Source organism: Cicer arietinum, chromosome 8 (genome assembly GCF_000331145.2).
Source record: "Cicer arietinum cultivar CDC Frontier isolate Library 1 chromosome 8, Cicar.CDCFrontier_v2.0, whole genome shotgun sequence".
In the NCBI taxonomy this organism is placed as follows: Eukaryota; Viridiplantae; Streptophyta; class Magnoliopsida; order Fabales; family Fabaceae; genus Cicer; species Cicer arietinum.
In genome coordinates, this window is record NC_021167.2 from 1,007,552 (window position 1) to 1,025,778 (window position 18,227).

An 18,227-nucleotide genomic window follows, 5' to 3' on the forward strand; every position below is an offset into this window, starting at 1 on the left:
AGAGCGGTTGAAAATCAAGTGATAATGAATGCACTAAACGACATAACAATGAGATTTCAATTAGTAATAAAGCACGCGCCATAGATTCCTTTTTTACTTTTTCCCAACTTCATTTTTCAACCACTCATTTTCTCTCTCTCACATTTTCCCGGGAAAATAACCGTTTCTTCCACCTTCATCACTAACTATTTACTACACTACACTACACTCCCTAGCATCAAATTATCAATTAGCATGAGAATAAGCATGAGCACCAACACGCTCTCATGCGAACGCTCTACGATCTTACTTCACCAAAACAAATCATTTTCACTTCTTCGCAGATTTCGTCACTTCAGGAAATTCAATCCACATCGTTCGCGATTTCGCTGCTTGCTCCACCAAATCGCTATTCAATCGTCCGAAAATGTCATCGCCGCTGCTGCCAAAGCCGCCTCTGTCCACGGCGCCGTCTATTCCGCCATCAATCAGGTCGCAGTTACTGCCGTCGCTATTGCTTCTGGCGCTTGTCTTTCTACCAAGGTTGATTTCTTGTGGCCAAAACTCGACGAACAACCAGGTTCTCTTCTTTCTTTTCTATTTTGTTCAGTGTTCACTCTCACTGTCTTGAACTAGAGAGGTTGGTTACTACGCCGATTTTGATTCGATTTATTTTACTTCGATTTATTTTACTTTCAATTTGTGATTCCAAATGAAAGAGTTACTTATGGTAGTTTTACCTTCAATGATTTGATTTATGTGAAACTCAAGTCGTATTCTCAAATAAAGCTGAGATTGATTGAGTGTATAATCTGTAGTTCATTCTTTGCATGCGTTAAAATTTGTCCGTTGCTGGTTTTGTTTTTACATGATAGGTCTTGTTAATAATGTCAATTGTACATAGGATTAGTTTGTTACAATATGTTGGAATTAATTAATTACAACTTAGTTGCAGGTAGTTGCTTGTTAATAATGTGTCCAACCATTGTATCACTTCATTTTTCTGCAATGTTATTCATAATAAAACCTCTTGAGTCTTACTCATTGACAAGCAGTAAATTAATAGAAGTAAATTAATAACATGCAGGTACCATTATGCAGGATGGAGTAGATGTTACTGGCTATCCTATATTTAGTGATGCAAAGGTTTAGTATCTCGATTCACGTTATGACTTGCATGCGCTCTTGTTGCATCATTAAAATATCTTATGCTATGTGTGAAGGCAGGTACAGAAGGCAATAGCTTTTGCAAGGAAGGCACACCGAGGCCAATTACGGAAGACAGGAGATCCTTATTTAACACATTGTATTCATACAGGGAGAATTTTGGCTGCATTGGTTCCATCAAGTGGTAAACGGGTATGTACTCTAATTAGTTATTAAAGCTACAAGCTGACTATTTTTTATTTATCTGTATTGTATGTTTCTTTTACAATGTTGCAAAATAGCCAGGTTGATCATTTAGTACTGTGAACTACATTCAGTATGTCACTGATACAATATGCCATAAATATTGGCTTTTACGTTACCATTATCTTGTGTTTTAAAGATGCATGAATTCCATTTTGAAACATGTTTCCTATTTATTGTTCCTTTGTTTGAGATCTTGGCATTGCATTTCAGGCTGTTGAAACAGTCGTGGCTGGTATTTTACATGACGTGGTTGATGACACTTTCCAAAGTCTACACGATGTTGAGGCAGAGTTTGGGGATGATGTGGCCAAGTTGGTAGCCAGTGTTTCTAGGTTGAGTTATATAAATCAGGTATCATAAAGACAAAAAGAATGTTATCGAATAATTTTTAATCTTGGAGGTGGGGCTTTATATCATGGTTGTCATTGTCAAACTCAAAGGTTAGCTCATAAAATCATATTAGCTTACAACTCCAGGTATCAAAGTTGAGTTAAAAGAACCTATTCAGGTAAAGATGTTTTATCAACTGTCAAGTTCGTTATTGCGATTTGGGGAGCATACTAGTTTTGGAACTCACATTTGAAGGGGAAAATGGTTGAAATTCCAATGTCAGTGATGAAGGTCCACACTGGTTAATAATGGATTAAGTGAGGACCATATAAATAAAAAAGAACGTATATGCTGGTTGACTTAATGTTTGATTCAAGATTTGATGTCAAGCTCCTTATTGTGGGTTTTCACTGAACTCATTGGTGGAGATCTCTCAGCTTTTGGGCTTCACCTGACATCCTAACATAACTAGGATGCAATAGCTTAAGAATTTAGTGATGGCATGTATTCTAGTGTTTCATCAGTTCTGTATATTAAATGCCTGAAGCTCAAAACTCCCAACAACTTTGATGAGTATCACTGTTTTCTTTTAATACCATACTAAATTATAACTACATTATCTGTTGCAGCTGTTACGCCGACATCGAAGGGTAAGTGTGAATCAGGGCGTCCTTGGACAAGAAGAGGTATAAAACCTGCTTTTGACACGTATAGCAATTAGCTATTTATTCTCCTTAGTATACTTTGGTGTTATGTTAGTGATCTACGACCAAATATAAAGAAACTTATGCCTGCCTACCACAGGTTTGAATAATGCAAAGATCATTATGTGAAGTGAAAAGTGCATCCTATTTTCCTCTTTCATTATAAAATGGATACTTGATACTTTCTTGTAGAAGCTTGGGGTTGGGTCAGTATTATACGCAAGCTTTTTTATTTTTTATTCTTCTTCTTATTATTATTATTTTAAAGTTGGCTACAGAGAATTTTATTAATTATTTAGGAGAGGGGGAGGCACTAGGCCATACATTCCCCAGTAGAGATTCGAACTCAAAGCCTTTGGGGTTACATTAGGCATTCCCCATTGTGCTAATACCCATGGAATTCGAGTTGATTTATTTATCAAATCAATCTTCTGCAAAAAGTTTGATGTGCCAACTTTTTGTATCTGTCATTGTAATGCATCTTCTGGTTGGTAAAGATACTATTGAAACTATGGGCTTCTTTAAAATTGTAGAACGTAAGATATATTGGACAGTGGAATTAGCAGCAGAATGTTTTCTGATCTGTTTCATTCTTAATCTACTAGGCAAGTAATTTACGAGTCATGCTTTTGGGAATGATTGATGATCCACGTGTTGTGCTCATCAAGCTTGCAGATCGGCTTCACAACATGAGAACAATGTATCACTTCCGAGATTCTATTTTTTTGCCTTTATGCCCAACTATTGACTGTCTCTTTATTTTGCCCAATTTTTGTCATTCACGTCAGATCCGTCATTCTTTCAAGATGATGTAAAGATTATTTTGATCTCATGGGCTTTCTAAATGCTTAATAGTTATTCTTTGTGACTTATCAGAGTTGGCTTCCTTACAGTAGAAGACATTTCAAATCAATGACCTTAAGTCACAGTGTATTCAACTTTTTGGATAAATAGTTTACAATTTATAGGTATGTTGCATAGGTCTTTTTATTGGGTGACAATCGTTGCTCTGCAGTTATGCTCTGCCATTACACAAGGCTCAAGCTGTTGCAGAGGAGACATTAATTATTTGGTGTTCACTTGCTTCAAGATTGGGTCTCTGGGCGTTGAAAGCTGAACTTGAAGATCTATGCTTTGCTGTTCTACAGGTGCAATAATATCTTTTTTATGTTTCTTTAAATTTGAGAACCATAAATTATACTGATGTATTTATGTGGTAAAATGAGACAGAATAAAGCAGACACACAAAGTCGCCAATCACTTTAAACAATGTCCCCCCTCTTAGAGGAATTGTATGTAGTGCATCAAAGAGAAGCGCCCAAAAGACTATATTGTTCGAATTAAATTCTTTGTGTACATCAAAACCTTTAATAATTTATGAAACATTGATTAGCTCCTTTTTTCTTTTTGAAAATAAGCATTAGGTATAGCCCCACAGACAAAAAAAAGTAGTTCTAGCCGACGATATATATTTTAAACTATTGCTGGGCCTGAATATTTTATCTTATTGTGTTTAACGTGAAAGTAAATGATAATCAGAAGTTGTGAAATTCCATTCATGCTTCTAGATATAAACAGAAATCTAATTTTACTATCAAGATGACTTGACTTGACTTTTTCATTTTTACAATTCATTAACACTTATAATTTGTACTATATTTCAGCCTCAAATATTTCAAAAGATGCGAGCTGACATGGCTTCCATGTGGAGCCCTTCATCCAGAACAGGAAGCTCGAGAAGATTATATGTGAAAGGCAACTTGATACCTTTGGACGCGAAAAGTTCAACTTCTTTCTACAAAAAATCCTTGAAGTTCAATGAGGGAGTCTCAAGTATGAAGGTATGAATTTGTAACTGCTGAGGTTCATTCTACTTGTTTGTATGCATGATCATGAGGTTTGATTAAATGCTGTTTTACAGTTTCCTTGGGTAGTTGCTTTCTGGTTTAGGCTGGTGCTTATTGCAACAGTAGCAAATCACACCTAAATGCTTCTTTTGAGCCTGACTACATATCAAGGATCAATATTATGCTGTTTTCATAGTAAATTTTTGTTTGCACACAATGAAGTTCAGAATATGGTAAGCTGAAACTGAAACTTTCAAGCGAAATAGGTATGGGACGGGGGAAAAGGAAACCAGGGGAAGGGAGAAGAGTATGCCTCCTTTGGTGCTTGTACTGCTGTATTGGTGGTGGAGTTACATTAATATGGAACAACAATTCAAATGATAACTAACGTAATTATGTTAAAGGACATGTAACTAACAACCAGAAAGACTATGCCAAATGTAGTATAGCAATAATGTGGCAACTAAAGAGAGTTTTATCTTTTGTGTCAATTTCGTAGTCCAAACTTTAGATTATTTGCAAGTATTCTATGGTAACAAAACTTCACAAATAGTAAAATTAGCAGTCTAGCTCCTATCTGAAGTGACTATTTGGTAAGCCTTTTTCTTGATGTCAGAGACCCTCTTAGGATTGATAACTGCGATGGTATTCCATCTTCATTGCTTTAACAAGTCCTGTGAAACAGCGAAAACAAATTTTTCATTCCAATTATAATACATTGTTTTCAGGATTTATTGGAAGCTGTAGTCCCATTTGATGTATTGTTGGATCGGAGAAAACGGGCTAACTTTCTCTTTAGTATTGCTAATAATCTGGAGACACGTACAAAATCGAAGGTTGTTCAGGATGCTGGGTTAGCTTTGGCATCATTGGTAATTTGTGAGGAAGCACTTGAGCGAGAATTGATTATATCGGCTTCGTATGTTCTTTTGTCCATTATCATTACCGCCTTTACATTATGATATTGTCCAAGACACATGCCTGTTTTACCTAGTGCTTTGTGTTTCATGTAGCACGATTAATGTGCTGACTGCTACAGTGCTACTCCCTCTGGTCTTGAATATAAGAAAAAGTAGGGTCAACAAAAGTTGATGTATTTGGTCTAAAATTTGGACTAAGTATATATCTATATTTGTTGACCCAATTTCTCTTATATTTGAGATCGGAGGGAGTATAAAATAATCAATTTTGTAGTTCTTAAAGTTTCCTTCTGCATTTGCAGTTACGTTCCGGGAATGGAAGTTACATTATCAAGTCGACTGAAAAGCTTGTATAGTTTATACAGTAAGGTATTAGCAAATTCATTTCTTGACTTTTTTACGTCCATTGTGTTTTTGTTATACTCACTGTATAATTGTGTAGAACCATGACAATATTTGAAGAGTTAATTATGATTATCTAGGTAAATTTGAATAGATCTTAATGCAATTAAGTCGATGCATATATGGAAAGTTTATGTTAAGATACTTTGGACATAAAAAGAAAAGTTATGCAAGTTTCGTGGTTCCCATTAATTTTGTTGTTGTTGCGAATTAGTTCCGACCTAGTTAATCTTAATCACACTAATTCCTTATTTACTATGGAGCAAGAAGTATCATTGGAAGTATTGGAGATTTACTAGTGGGCAATGTACCTCCATGGCTCCTTCTTTCCCTAAAACACTTGCACAAACAGTAGCATCTAGGTTTTTGGTTGTTGTTAAATGGAGATCAATCAGTCAATAAACTAAGAATGTTTTTTGTTTCTGTAAAACGAAGATTGATTGAATACAAAACAGAGATTGATCAGATTGTAAAACGGAGAACGTTCTCCGTTTTCTGACTAACAAAATTAAAGCTTTCAATGCCAAAATAAACACACACAATTGTTAATCCAATTCAGAGATGAACTCCTATGTCTGGGGGGCTGGATCCGACTTCGAATTATCACTGATATGAGATGAAATGATTACAATGTTTGTTAGCTTGTATGCAGCCAATTTTTCTGCACTATGCAAAAAATGAAGCTTGCATTCTCTTTTCTTTTTAGCATTGCTTGCTTTGGTTTATATACAAGTTGTTTACAATTTAGGAGCAACAAACTGAAAGTAGTTACCAGTAACTAACTGAAAACTAACTACCCAAAGTTAACTCTATCTCTAAAGTCTTCTAATTGAGTATCACTTATTTACAAATCTCCACCTTAGTACCAAATGAGCAGTTTCAACCTGTGATTCTTCAAGTCAAATCCTCTTAATCCTCTGTCTCAGTTTTTGGAATTGACCTTAAACAAATTCAAACAATGCCTGAACTTGCTAAGTGTGACATGTTTTGTAAACATGTCAGCTGGATTGTCACTTGTGTGCATCTTTGCCACCTTTATCTCACCTTTTTCGATGACATCTCTGTAAAATGAAGTCTGATGTCTATATGCTTGGTTCTATCATGATACGTTTGATTTTTACTCAAATGAATGGCACTTTGGCTGTCACAATTTATGCAAACTGACTCTTGTTTAACACCTAGTTCAGTGATCAATCCTTTCAGCCAAATTCATTCTTTCACAGCTTCAGCAAAAGCAACATATTCTGCTTCTGTTGTTGATAATGCCTCTATGTGTTGAAGATTAGCTTTCCAATTGACTGTGTTGTTGAACACTGTGAACATATAACCTGTAAGAGATCTTCTTTTATCTAAGTCTCCAGCAAAATCAGAGTCTACAAATCCTTGGACTGGTTTTGATGGTTATGAACTTTTGCTGTATTCCAAACACATGTTTTGAGTTCCTTTTAGTTACCTTAGAATCCATTTGACAGCTAGCCAATGATTCATCCTTAGATTTTCCATAAATCTGCTTGTGACACTTATAGCATGAGAAATGTCTGGCCTTGAACATACCATAGCATACATGATGCTCCCTATAGCACTTGCATATGGTATTGACTTCATGTCTTCTGTTTCCTGATTTGTGTTTGGTGACATGACTGAAGAAAGTTTGAAGTGCGCTGCAAGTGGAGAGCTGACAGCCTTTGATTCACTCATATAGAACCTATTTAGGACCTTTCCAATATAGCTCTCTTGGGAAATTATCAGTTTGCCTTGCTCTCTGATTCTGATGATTTTCATTCCTAGAATTCTCTTGGCTGGCCCCAAATCCTTCATCTCAAATTCTTTCTTCAGCTGACTCTTCCATTTTTCTATTTCTTTCATACTTTTAGATGTTATTAACATGTCATCTACATATAGCAGCATGTAAATGTAAGTTGCTGATGATACTTGTTTGTAATACACACAACTATCAAAATTACTTCTAACATAACTTTGACTAAGCATGAGTGAATCAAATCTCAAATATCATTATCTTGATGATTGCTTTAGCCCATAGAGTGATCTCTTTAGCAGGCAGACCCAATCCTCCTTTCCTTGAGTCCTAAAGCCATTTGGTTGTTGCATTAAGATTGTTTCATTCTGATCACCATGGAGAAAAGCTGTTTTGACATCCATCTGTTCTAACTTCATGTCAAAGTGTGCTACCATGGCTAGAATTATCTTTATAGATGCATGATTGACTACTGGAGAAAAGATTTCATTGTAGTCTACACCTTCCCTTTGAGTGAATCCATTTTCTACTAGCCTTGCTTTGAACCTTGATGGTTCTACTCTTGGAATTCCCTCTTTCCTCCTGAAAATCCATTTGCTACCTACAATTATGGAGTTGGCAGGCTTAGGTATGAGTTCCCAAGTGTTGTTCTTCTCCAGTAATTTCAGCTCATCAGTCATAGCTAAAATCCATTTGTCTTTGTCTTGAGATCTGACAGCTTCATTATAGTTGTTGGGATCTTCTTGTATGATTTCTTCAACATAATGTTATGCATAACTGACCATGTATGCATAACTATATCTTTGAAGAGGTTTTGATGCCCTTCTTTCTTTGTCCCTGATGAGATTGTAGTCATCTACTTCCTATTCTATTGAATTGTCACCATCTGGGAACATATCACATTCAACTGAGTTTGCATCAGTCTTGTCTTGTTGAGTTTGTTGTCTTTTTGAAATTGAGAACGTTCTTGGTTTCTGTTGATCTTTCTCCTTTTTTGCAGCTTGCTCCACCTCAAGATCAAACCTCTCAGCTTCAATTTGATGTGAGTTTTCATTAGCAACCTTGGTTAAGGACTTGTATAGTTCAACCTCATGAAACTTAACATCTCTATTGATGATACTAATAGCGTTTCAGCAAGTGTACTGAATCGTTGTAAGTAATAATTAAAACGGTAATACCGAGTGTCGAATTCAAGTATTACGTTTTACTATCGAATTATATTTAATTACTAAAATTGAACAAAAAGTTCTCAAATTGATTGAAATAATATTTAAAATTAACAATAGTAATAAAATTGATCCTTTATAATAAGAAATATGTCAGGGATGAATTTCACTTCGAATCCAACCTTGGTGTCTAATTTGATCCTAGTTACTGAATTCCTTTATTAAATTATTACCGAATTCTCTTTATTATTCTTGCTCTAATGTCTTAGTGACAGAACCTTTATTAAGCCTTACCGTACAGAAATTCTCTTGTTAAACTATTGCCTTTGCAACTAATTTAATTGGTTTCATGATCTGCATCTATCCCTAGACTACAAATACAAATTCATGAATTTCTCATCTCAAGCATTCATAAAGTCCACTCCCATTTCAAAATACGAATCGTAGAACATTTTAATGTTGATCAAGCAATAAAAAGCATTAAGAACATAGATGAGGAAAATAATTCAATAAACTCATTCATATAAATAGAAATCAAATCAGGAAAATAAGAGTTTCATCTTGTTACACTCATCCCTAACAAATAGAGTTTAGTTATTTATGACAGAGATAAAAAAGATAGAGATTAGAGAAGAATTACAAAAAAGATTTATGAATGATTCTTGATAAAACTGCTCAAATGGTGTTAGAAACGGTCGTCTTTGAGTTTCTCTGCTAGGGCACAAGTCTCTCCACTTCTCAATAGTAAAAAATATCCTTAAAAAGTGAAAAAAGCCATAGATTTCAGGTTTTAAGGTTTTAATTATTTTGTCAGTTCTGTTTTCAACCATAGATTTCCAATCTTTAAAGGTTTTGAATGCTTCATCCTTACTTTTCAACAAGTAAATTCATATTTTTCTACTATAATCATCAAAAAATGTAATGAAATACTTGTTACCTTCATGTGAAGCAATCTTTGCAGGGCCTCATAGATCACTGTGAACATATTCTAGAGTTCCTTTTGAGCAATGCTTCCCTGTAGAGAACTTGACTCTATGCATCTTTCCATACACACAATGGTCACAAAATTCAAGATCACCAATCTTGTCACCTCGTAGCATGCCTTGTATATGTAGAACCTGCATTCCTTTTAAACTTACATGCCTCAGCCTTTGATGCCACAGGCTGGTTTTGCTTGTTGCTTGGACTGCCACTGCTGCAATTCCTATCACTGTTTGATCATTGGAAAGGTAGATATCATGATCCTTTGTTCCCTTCATGGTTACCAATGATCCTTTTATCACTTTTAGAGTACCTTTCTCTGCTTTGTACGAACAGTCAGATTCTTCCAGCATTCCTAGAGAAATTAAGTTCCTCTTCAGCTCTGGAACATGTCTGACTTTTGACAAAATCTTCATAGTTCCATTTTCCAGCTTCAGCTTGATTGAGCCAATTCCAACTATCTTGCAGGCTGATTTGTTCCCTATAATCACCTTACCTCCATCAGTTTCTTTGTAGTCAAGAAACCAATCTATATTTGAGGTCATGTGAAATGAACACCCTGAGTCATGCACCCAATCATCATCCATGATTTCAGATGAATTTGCTATAAGAACTTATGTACTTTCATATCCTTCAGAAGCTATGGATGCATTTCCATAATCATCATCAAGATTTGATAATTTCTTTCCTTTTCAGTCTGGGCATTCTTTCTTGAAATGCCACTTTTTCTTGTATATGAAACACTTCATTTTTTACTTGTCCTTTTCTTTATTCTTGAACTTATTCTTCTGTTTTTTATTCTTCTTCCTTGCCTTGGCCTTGACAAATAATCCCTCACCACTGCTTTCTTCTTTCCCATCTAACTTCCTCTTTAACTCTTTTGAAATTAGTGCAACTTCCACTTCTTCTAATGACAAAGAATCTCTACCTAAGAGTGTATCACACAGATTTTCAAGAGAGCTTGGTATTGAATTTATCAACAATAGTGTCTGATCCCCATCATCCAATTTAACATCAATATTTCCAGGATCTAAAACAATCTTATTAAACTCATCCATATGATCTTCAATTGACCTCCCAGATTGCATCTTGAAAGTATATATCTTTTGTTTTAAGTATAAACGATTCGCTAATGATTTTGTCATGTATAAAGATTCTAACTTGAGCCAAATACCTACTGCAGAGGTCTCCTTTGACACTTCCCTCAGAACGTGTCTCCGAGACTTAAGATTAAAGCACTATGAGCCTTGTTCATGAGATCCTTCTTCTCTTTTTCTGTAAGTGTGGATGCCATGTCTTTCTCTCCTCCCAGTGCTTCTGCCATACCTTGATGAACCAACAACCCTTTCATCTTGAGACGCCATAACCCAAAATCATTCTTCCCATCGAATTTTTCAAGTACATACTTTGTTGATGTCATCTTTCCTTTGAATCGAATAAACCCGTGCTCTAATACCAGTTATTGTTAAAACAGAGATCAATCAGTCAATGAACCAAGAATGTTATTGATTTCTGTAAAACGAAGATTGATTGAATATAAAACGGAGATTGATCAAATTGTAAAATGGAGAACGTTCTCCGTTTTCTGACTAATAGAATTAAAGCTTTCAATGCTAAAATGAACACACACAATTGTTAACCCAGTTCATAGATGAACTCCTACCTCTGGGGGACTGGATCCGACTTCGAATTATCACTGATATGAGATGAAATGATTACAATGTTTGTTAGCTTGTATGCTGCCGGTTTTTCTGCACTCGGCAAAAAATGCAGCTTGCATTCTCTTTTCTTTTTAGCATTGCTTGTTTTGCCTTATATACAAGTTGTTTACAATTTAGGAGTAACAAACTAAAATTAGTTACAGGTAACTAACTAAAAACTAACTACCCAAAGCTAACTCCATCTCTAAAGTCTTCTAATTGAGTACCACTTATTTACATTGGTGGTTGTTTTCATTCATATCTTCTTGTGTTGGAGAATATGACAAAAACACTGAATCAAATTACTCTTGCACAGATTCTACACATCATAACTCAATTTCTTGGTCAATTTTCTGTCATAATAGTTTCTCTCAACTGACATTGAAAAATCAAATGAAAGCAATGAGTGTTTGGAAGTGATTAATTGTGCTAGGTTTCTAATTATTAGTTTTAATGTTTGTTTTATTATGACTACATAATTCTTCATTTATGATAATAAAATAATTTTATTCAACTAGCCATAAATAATTTTTTGTTGACTCCACTTTGTGTGAGTTAAATTAATGGTCAAAGTCATGGTTGCATGTTGTGCAGATGAAACGAAAGGACATAAGCATTGATAAAGTATATGATGCACGTGCATTAAGAGTAGTTGTAGGAGACAAAAATGGAACCTTACATGGGCCTGCAGTTCAGTGTTGTTATAGTCTTCTTGACATTGTACACAGGTAAAAAAAGGTCAAATTCTAGTCATCTATCAAGCATACAATCTATACAAATGTAGTCATTCAACAGAACCATTTGTATGAGCATATATATTTAAGCTTATTTTACCATTTTCGCAGTGTTATTATATATTGGCAGATTTAAGTTTAGACTTTAGACATGTATGTCTTAGTTACTTAAGGTGGACCCTATTGGCCACAGATATTGGCTCTTATTAATATGTATATTTTACATGTATAGGCTTTGGACACCCATAGATGGTGAATTTGATGACTATATCCTTAACCCCAAGCCTAGTGGCTATCAGGTTAGGCTTTCTTCTTTTTATGAGATTAAATTAAAATGATCATTTTATTCTTCTAATCTTAAGAATTGTGCTTATTTCTGTACTTGCTAAAATTGCAGTCCTTGCACACTGCAGTCCAAGGCCCTGACAACTCACCTCTAGAAGTACAAATAAGAACACAGGTGCTAAATTCGTTCTCACATATGCTGCAGACATTACGTTGATTATACTTTAGTTGTTAATGTTTTCAGCTTTCATTTTACGTACCAGAGGATGCATGAGTGTGCTGAACATGGACTTGCCTCGCATTGGCTTTATAAGGAAACTGGGAATCCTTTTTCAACCATAGACGGAATGGATAAACCTGAAACAGAAGAAGCATCCTATTTTTCCAAAGATATAGAAGAGGAAAGTTCTTCAAACACTTTATCGAGTAAGTATAAGTTATTGAAGGCTGGACATCCAGTCCTCAGAGTAGAAGGAAGTCACCTACTTGCTGCTGTTATCATCGGGTATGCAACACTTCCATTTTTTAATGGAGGTTATTATATTAAAGCTATCCACACTGATCGTAGCTCATCTTCATTACCTTTTTCAGTGTCGAAAATGATGATAGAGAATTGCTAGTTGCTGTAAGCTTTGAGCTATCAGCTTCTAAAGCAGTAGCTGACAGAAGATCTTTTTTCCAGATTAAACGATGGGAAGCTTATGCACAGCTATTCAAAAAGGTTTGCTGGTTATCTTAAAGTCTTAAACATTAATCGATATTATATTTGAATATAGATATTTTTTGTGATGAATGGTTTGTGAACATCAAATAGTTACACTTACTGGGAAGGCAGTAACTGAATGGACCATTGTGTGGTAGTTAAGCTTCCCAACTACCTTCGTACATGCTGCATTGCCCTCTCAGCCACCGTTCTCTGCTGTTGTGTCATCTTTTCATTATATTTTATGCTACATTACGTTTCCAATTTGCTTACTTCTGACCTGCGTCAGGTGTCTGATGAATGGTGGTTTGAACCAGGACATGGGGATTGGTGTACTGTTCTAGAGAAGTACACACTATGTCGAGATGGTATGTATCACAAGGTATGTTTTTCTGAGCAGTAACTCATTTAATTTTCCACACTTCCCTCTAATTTTCATTATTTTTGTTACTCAGCAATCCAGAGACAGTGGCATACATACACTATAAATTATAAAGCTTTTATTTTCTGTTCCTTGTATAGATAGATATGCACATTTTTCCTGCCCACTATCCTTATTCTAGTTCTAATAATCACTGTGTTAGAACTTAGAAATGTCTGTGCTGCTTACTAATTACTACAGACATCAGTATATTTTGGATACTTTTACTGAGTCAATTTTTGAAGTCTTAAAGTCCACTATTAACATTACAATTCTCTTAATGATTTGACTTGTAGTTTTTCTTGGTCTCTACTTTTCACTAATGAATAATTTTTGGGCACATCATAGGAAATTAGTTTGCATAATTATTAAACTCATTCGCGATGCCACACAAGATCTTTGGTTCAAAGACTGATAGTGTAAAAACTCTTTAAATTGGTAATGCATCAAAATTAGTTTTTATTATAAACATGAAAATGTAGTACATGGACGTATTTAATTGATGATGCAAATAAATCATGCTGGTTGCTTTTAGTTACTGGTTTTCTTTTTCTTAGACCTAAATGGGTATGTAAATTATCGGACTGCTTTACCAAAGAACTATATATAATTATCTGTGTCTTTCGCAGCAAGACCAATTTGGGCGCCTGCTGCCAACATTCGTCCAGGTTATCAATTTTACTGAGCAAGAAGAATCTGAATATTGGGTTGTTGTATCTGCTGTGTTTGAGGGCAAGCATGTGGATAGTATTGCATCACAGTCAAAATTTGACTTGGTTCCGTCAACTTCTGTGGATGCTAGCATCAATAATAAGGTTATTTTTTCTAACCAACTAACAATTCTTACACTCATTTTCCAAATAGAATTTGTTCATCATTGTCCTCTTCCGTTTCCTATTGTGGAAAATATCATGGCCAGTTAAATAATATAAGAATAATGGAAGAAAAAAAAGTTCTTGTTGAAGTTGTGGGATTTTAGAGAAAAGGAGGAGAGAAAATAATAAGGGTTTGAATATTATTGATAATAGCTTTATGCTAACTTGATTACAAAAAACTCAATACTAATCTCTATTTATAGAGAAACATAGACTCAATCCTAAATGATGAATAAATCATAATAATAATAAGAGATATTCTAAGATATCTCTATAATTATAAATTGATCATAGTGAATAATTTAAGAAACTCTAATATAATAGATATTATAAGATATTTTCTAATATTCTAAAGCTCCCCCCTCAAGCTATAGCTTACTAAGTTTTAGCTTGCTACAAGAAAATAATGTTTTGCTCTGCAAAATAATAAAAAAGGATGGAAAAGCAACTCAGGGATGCTGGTGAAGTCGGAGAGAATTGTTATAAATATAGCCTAGCCAGATAGCCGATGTGATGATCAGCCTGAGAGAAATTCATGGCAAGCAATTGAACAAAGCAAGGACCGTTCTTCTAAAAAATGCATTTGGAAGCTTCAAACCAATAATATTGGAGAGGCGTGCTTTAAGGAGAGAAAGGCAAGGCCAGTACATCTGGGACAAAGATGGGGCCAGTGCATTTGGGACAAATTGCCATGCTAAAGTTTGAGTCATGAAAATAAAAGACATTGTCAGAATGACCATCAATGAAAAAAGAAATCATCACTAATATGATTCATCTGTGGGAAAAGGGATGCCACCGGAATAATTGTCGGTGGGAATAGAAGCCACTGTTATAATCTATTAGTAAGAATTAAATTGCATGACAAACACCAAAGAGGAAACAACGCGACTCTAATGAAACGAAGCCATGATCGATCAGCGGAGTGAGAAAATTCATCCAAAATAGGAGAGATAATGGTTGTTTCGGAAAAAATTTCCAGCAGCGACGGCAGGCAGCAGCAGACGGCGGCAGCGGCAGTAGCAGACGGGGCAACAACGACGATTGTGGGCAGAAGTGATAGCAGTCAGAAAAATGAATGATCATGCTAGAAAAGAGAAATTAGGATTATATTCTCAAACTATTGGGAACTCGTCAACAGAACAACGGCAAAATTGTTCAAGGAGGATCGAAATAGGCTCTGATACCATGTTGAAATTGTGGGATTTTAGAAAAAAGGAGGAGAGAAAATAATAAGGGTTTGAATATTATTGATAATAGCTTTATGCTAACTTGATTACAAAAGACTCAATATTAATCTCTATTTATAGAGAAACATAGACTCAATCCTAAATGAGGAATAAATCATAATAATAATGAGATATTTTAAGATATCTCTATAATTATAAATTGATCCTAGTGAATAATTCAAGATACTCTAATATAATATAATAGATATTATAAGATATTTTCTAATATTCTAACACTCTCCCTCAAGTTAAAGTTTACTAAGTTTTAGCTTGTTACAAGAAAATAATGTTTTGCTCTGCAAAATAATAAAAAAAGAATAGAAAAACAACTCAGGGATGCAGGTGATGTTGGAGAGAATTGTTATAAATATAGCCTAGCCAGATAGCCGATATGATGATCAGCCTGGGAGAAATTCTTGGCAAGCAATTGAACAAAGCAAGGACCTTCTCAACTCCATGCTATGTAACTGGTTATAGTCGAACCACGAGAAATCGAGAATGATCAAGTAGGCCAAGTAGAATTGACCATTCATGTGCTAAATAGTTCTTGACCAAGTAGGCCAAAATTTGATCTATTCATTATTTATATTTTTAGTAATGATTGTTGTAGAAACTTTTAAAGTTTAAATGCAATGGAGATGGTGGATATCAGCTTGTCTAATATCACTATGCATAACTGGCTAAAATGTAGGTATGAAAGTGTAGTGTCTCTCTTCAATAAAATAAAATAAAAGTACAGTGTCTCTGCTACCATGCAAATTGAAAGTTGACGTTTTATTTCTCCAGGTGTTCCAGCTGATTTAAAAAATGTTGATGGATGTTTCAGTGACTCTGTATATATTCATCTTTTTAGGTGCATCTGACTCTATATATTTGTCTTTTAGGTGCATCTTTTGAGAACAATGCTTTCCTGGGAAGAGCAATTGCGTTCTGAAGTAAGTATCGGGCAAACAAAGCATGATGCAAAGTTTCATGTTCCTCGTCGAGGTCCTCTAAACCTTGGAGAAGTGGTAATTATTTGTTGGCCTCATGGTGAAATTATGAGGTTGAAAGCTGGTAGCAGTGCTGCTGATGCTGCACAGAGAGTTGGTTTGGAGGGAAAGCTGGTTTTGGTTAACGGGCATTTAGTATTGCCTAATACTGAACTCAAAGATGGTGATGTTCTTGAGGTAAGAATCTAAATCATTCGTTCTCAAAAAAATGTAAATAATTGTGTATAGGTTACATGCAGTTAAATTAGATGGGGGCAGAAATTTGCAGATTTGAAAAAAATTGAGGGTTGGGATTCTTGATAAAATAATGTACCTTTTTACAAATTTATGTAATGTAATCCCAATTATATGGTTGCTAAGGTTAACCAGGCACACTCTTTATATCATTAAGACGCCAATGGCGCGGTGAGACTACTAGGAAAATCGTAAATGATAATTGTACAAAATAAACTACAAGCAATTTTACAAACTCTTAACTACTCACTCAATTGGACTTTGTGTGTAATAATGTACCGTTGTGCCACATTAGCATTCTGTTGTACTTGTTTGAACATTATAAGAATGTTTTAAACATATTATATTGATTGATGCGCAATACTCTTATTTAAAATTAGATTCAAAATACAACTAAAAATTAACTAAAAATTAGAAGTGTTCCATTTTAATCTAACTCACAAATATTAGATTGGATATCATGTATTGGATTTGAATTCGAATTAGAAACTTTACAATTGAGTATGAATTTATCATTTTTTCTAGAAACAAAAAAATATATAATTTATTATACTCATGTTTTTCGTTTTTTTATGTTAATAAAACTATCTTTTTAAGGTGAAGTAAGTGTAGTGATGGGTGGCTTGCTATCAAGTTTTTTTGTGGGATATTTTTACATTTAACTTCACCAATAATATAAATTTAGTTACTCCAGATAAATTTATTTGTCAAGAATTAACAAAAACGAAAAAATTTGTCTCATTTTATCATTTTTAGTCACTAAAGCAATTAACTATGAAGAAAACTTTGTTAGCAATGAACACTGTCAATACAAGGCTTAAAAAACTCGAGGATGATTTTCTTGCAAATAACTTATATGTATACATTGAAAAAGATATTGTTAGATAAAATTGATTTTTTTTCAATTTTCTTAAATAACTATTTTTTTTGTGTAATTTTAATATACACTTTATATGATTAAGTAAAAATTATTATGAACTTTTGTGATAATTATCTTAAGTTTGATATATTAATTTTAAACATGTACTTTTTTATATATTTGGCCCTCGTAAAATATTTGTTAAGTTCACCACTGTTCCTTCTTTTATATATATATATATATATATATCGAATAAATAACTATCATTGGTATATAAAGCTAGTCACAATTATTTTATTTTAAAATGATGGTACATGTTGAACATAGATAGGTTTTTTCGTTACATAAAAATTCAAGCAAATTTGAAAGCAATACATGACAATAAAGTAATTAAGAATCTCATATAGCCACACTGTGTAGAACAACAGTTTCAATGGTAAGTCCTGGTCCAAAGCCGAATAACACGCCCCATTCAAGCCCTTCTCCTGTGGTCTTAAGTCCCTCTTGAGCCGATTTCTTTCTCATTTCATCCAATATAAACAATACACACGCACTTGACATATTTCCATATTCACTCAACACTTCCCTAGTTGCCCTCATCTTTTCAGGCTTCAAGGCTAACTTTTCCTCTACTTGGTCTAGAATTGCTGGTCCACCTGGATGTGCAATCCAAAATATTGAATTGTAATCAGATATGTTC

At 34.4% G+C, this 18,227-nt stretch overlaps 1 protein-coding gene across 2 annotated transcripts; it reads left to right on the plus strand.

Annotated features, from left to right (window-relative positions):
- The first annotated feature begins 100 nt into the window (after positions 1 to 100).
- On the plus strand, positions 101 to 16,917 carry LOC101506153 (uncharacterized). 2 transcript variants are annotated; one of them, XM_004511382.4, is made up of 18 exons: positions 101 to 559; positions 1,067 to 1,125; positions 1,207 to 1,338; positions 1,603 to 1,743; positions 2,352 to 2,408; positions 3,032 to 3,126; positions 3,442 to 3,574; positions 4,091 to 4,267; positions 5,002 to 5,192; positions 5,496 to 5,562; positions 11,793 to 11,926; positions 12,165 to 12,231; positions 12,330 to 12,392; positions 12,481 to 12,722; positions 12,809 to 12,938; positions 13,210 to 13,302; positions 13,971 to 14,156; positions 16,327 to 16,917. In XM_004511382.4, the coding sequence occupies exons 1-18, from the start codon at positions 235 to 237 to the stop codon at positions 16,621 to 16,623; spliced, it is 2,589 nt and encodes an 862-aa protein (XP_004511439.1). In that variant the 5' UTR covers positions 101 to 234; the 3' UTR covers positions 16,624 to 16,917. The 2 variants fall into 2 exon arrangements, with proteins under 2 accessions (XP_004511439.1, XP_004511440.1); XM_004511383.4 differs by having other exon boundaries at positions 420 to 559; positions 1,203 to 1,338.
- The last annotated feature ends 1,310 nt before the right edge of the window (positions 16,918 to 18,227 follow it).

What these genes read in the sequence shown, in the direction of transcription:
- LOC101506153 (XM_004511382.4), top strand. Translation starts at nt 235, where the DNA reads ATGAGAATAAGCATGAGCACCAACACGCTCTCATGCGAACGCTCTACG. An exon ending in CTATATTTAGTGATGCAAAG is followed by an intron (nt 1,126 to 1,206) that starts GTTTAGTATCTC and finishes GTGTGAAGGCAG; the next exon opens with GTACAGAAGGCAATAGCTTT. An exon ending in CTTCTTGACATTGTACACAG is followed by an intron (nt 11,927 to 12,164) that starts GTAAAAAAAGGT and finishes TTACATGTATAG; the next exon opens with GCTTTGGACACCCATAGATG.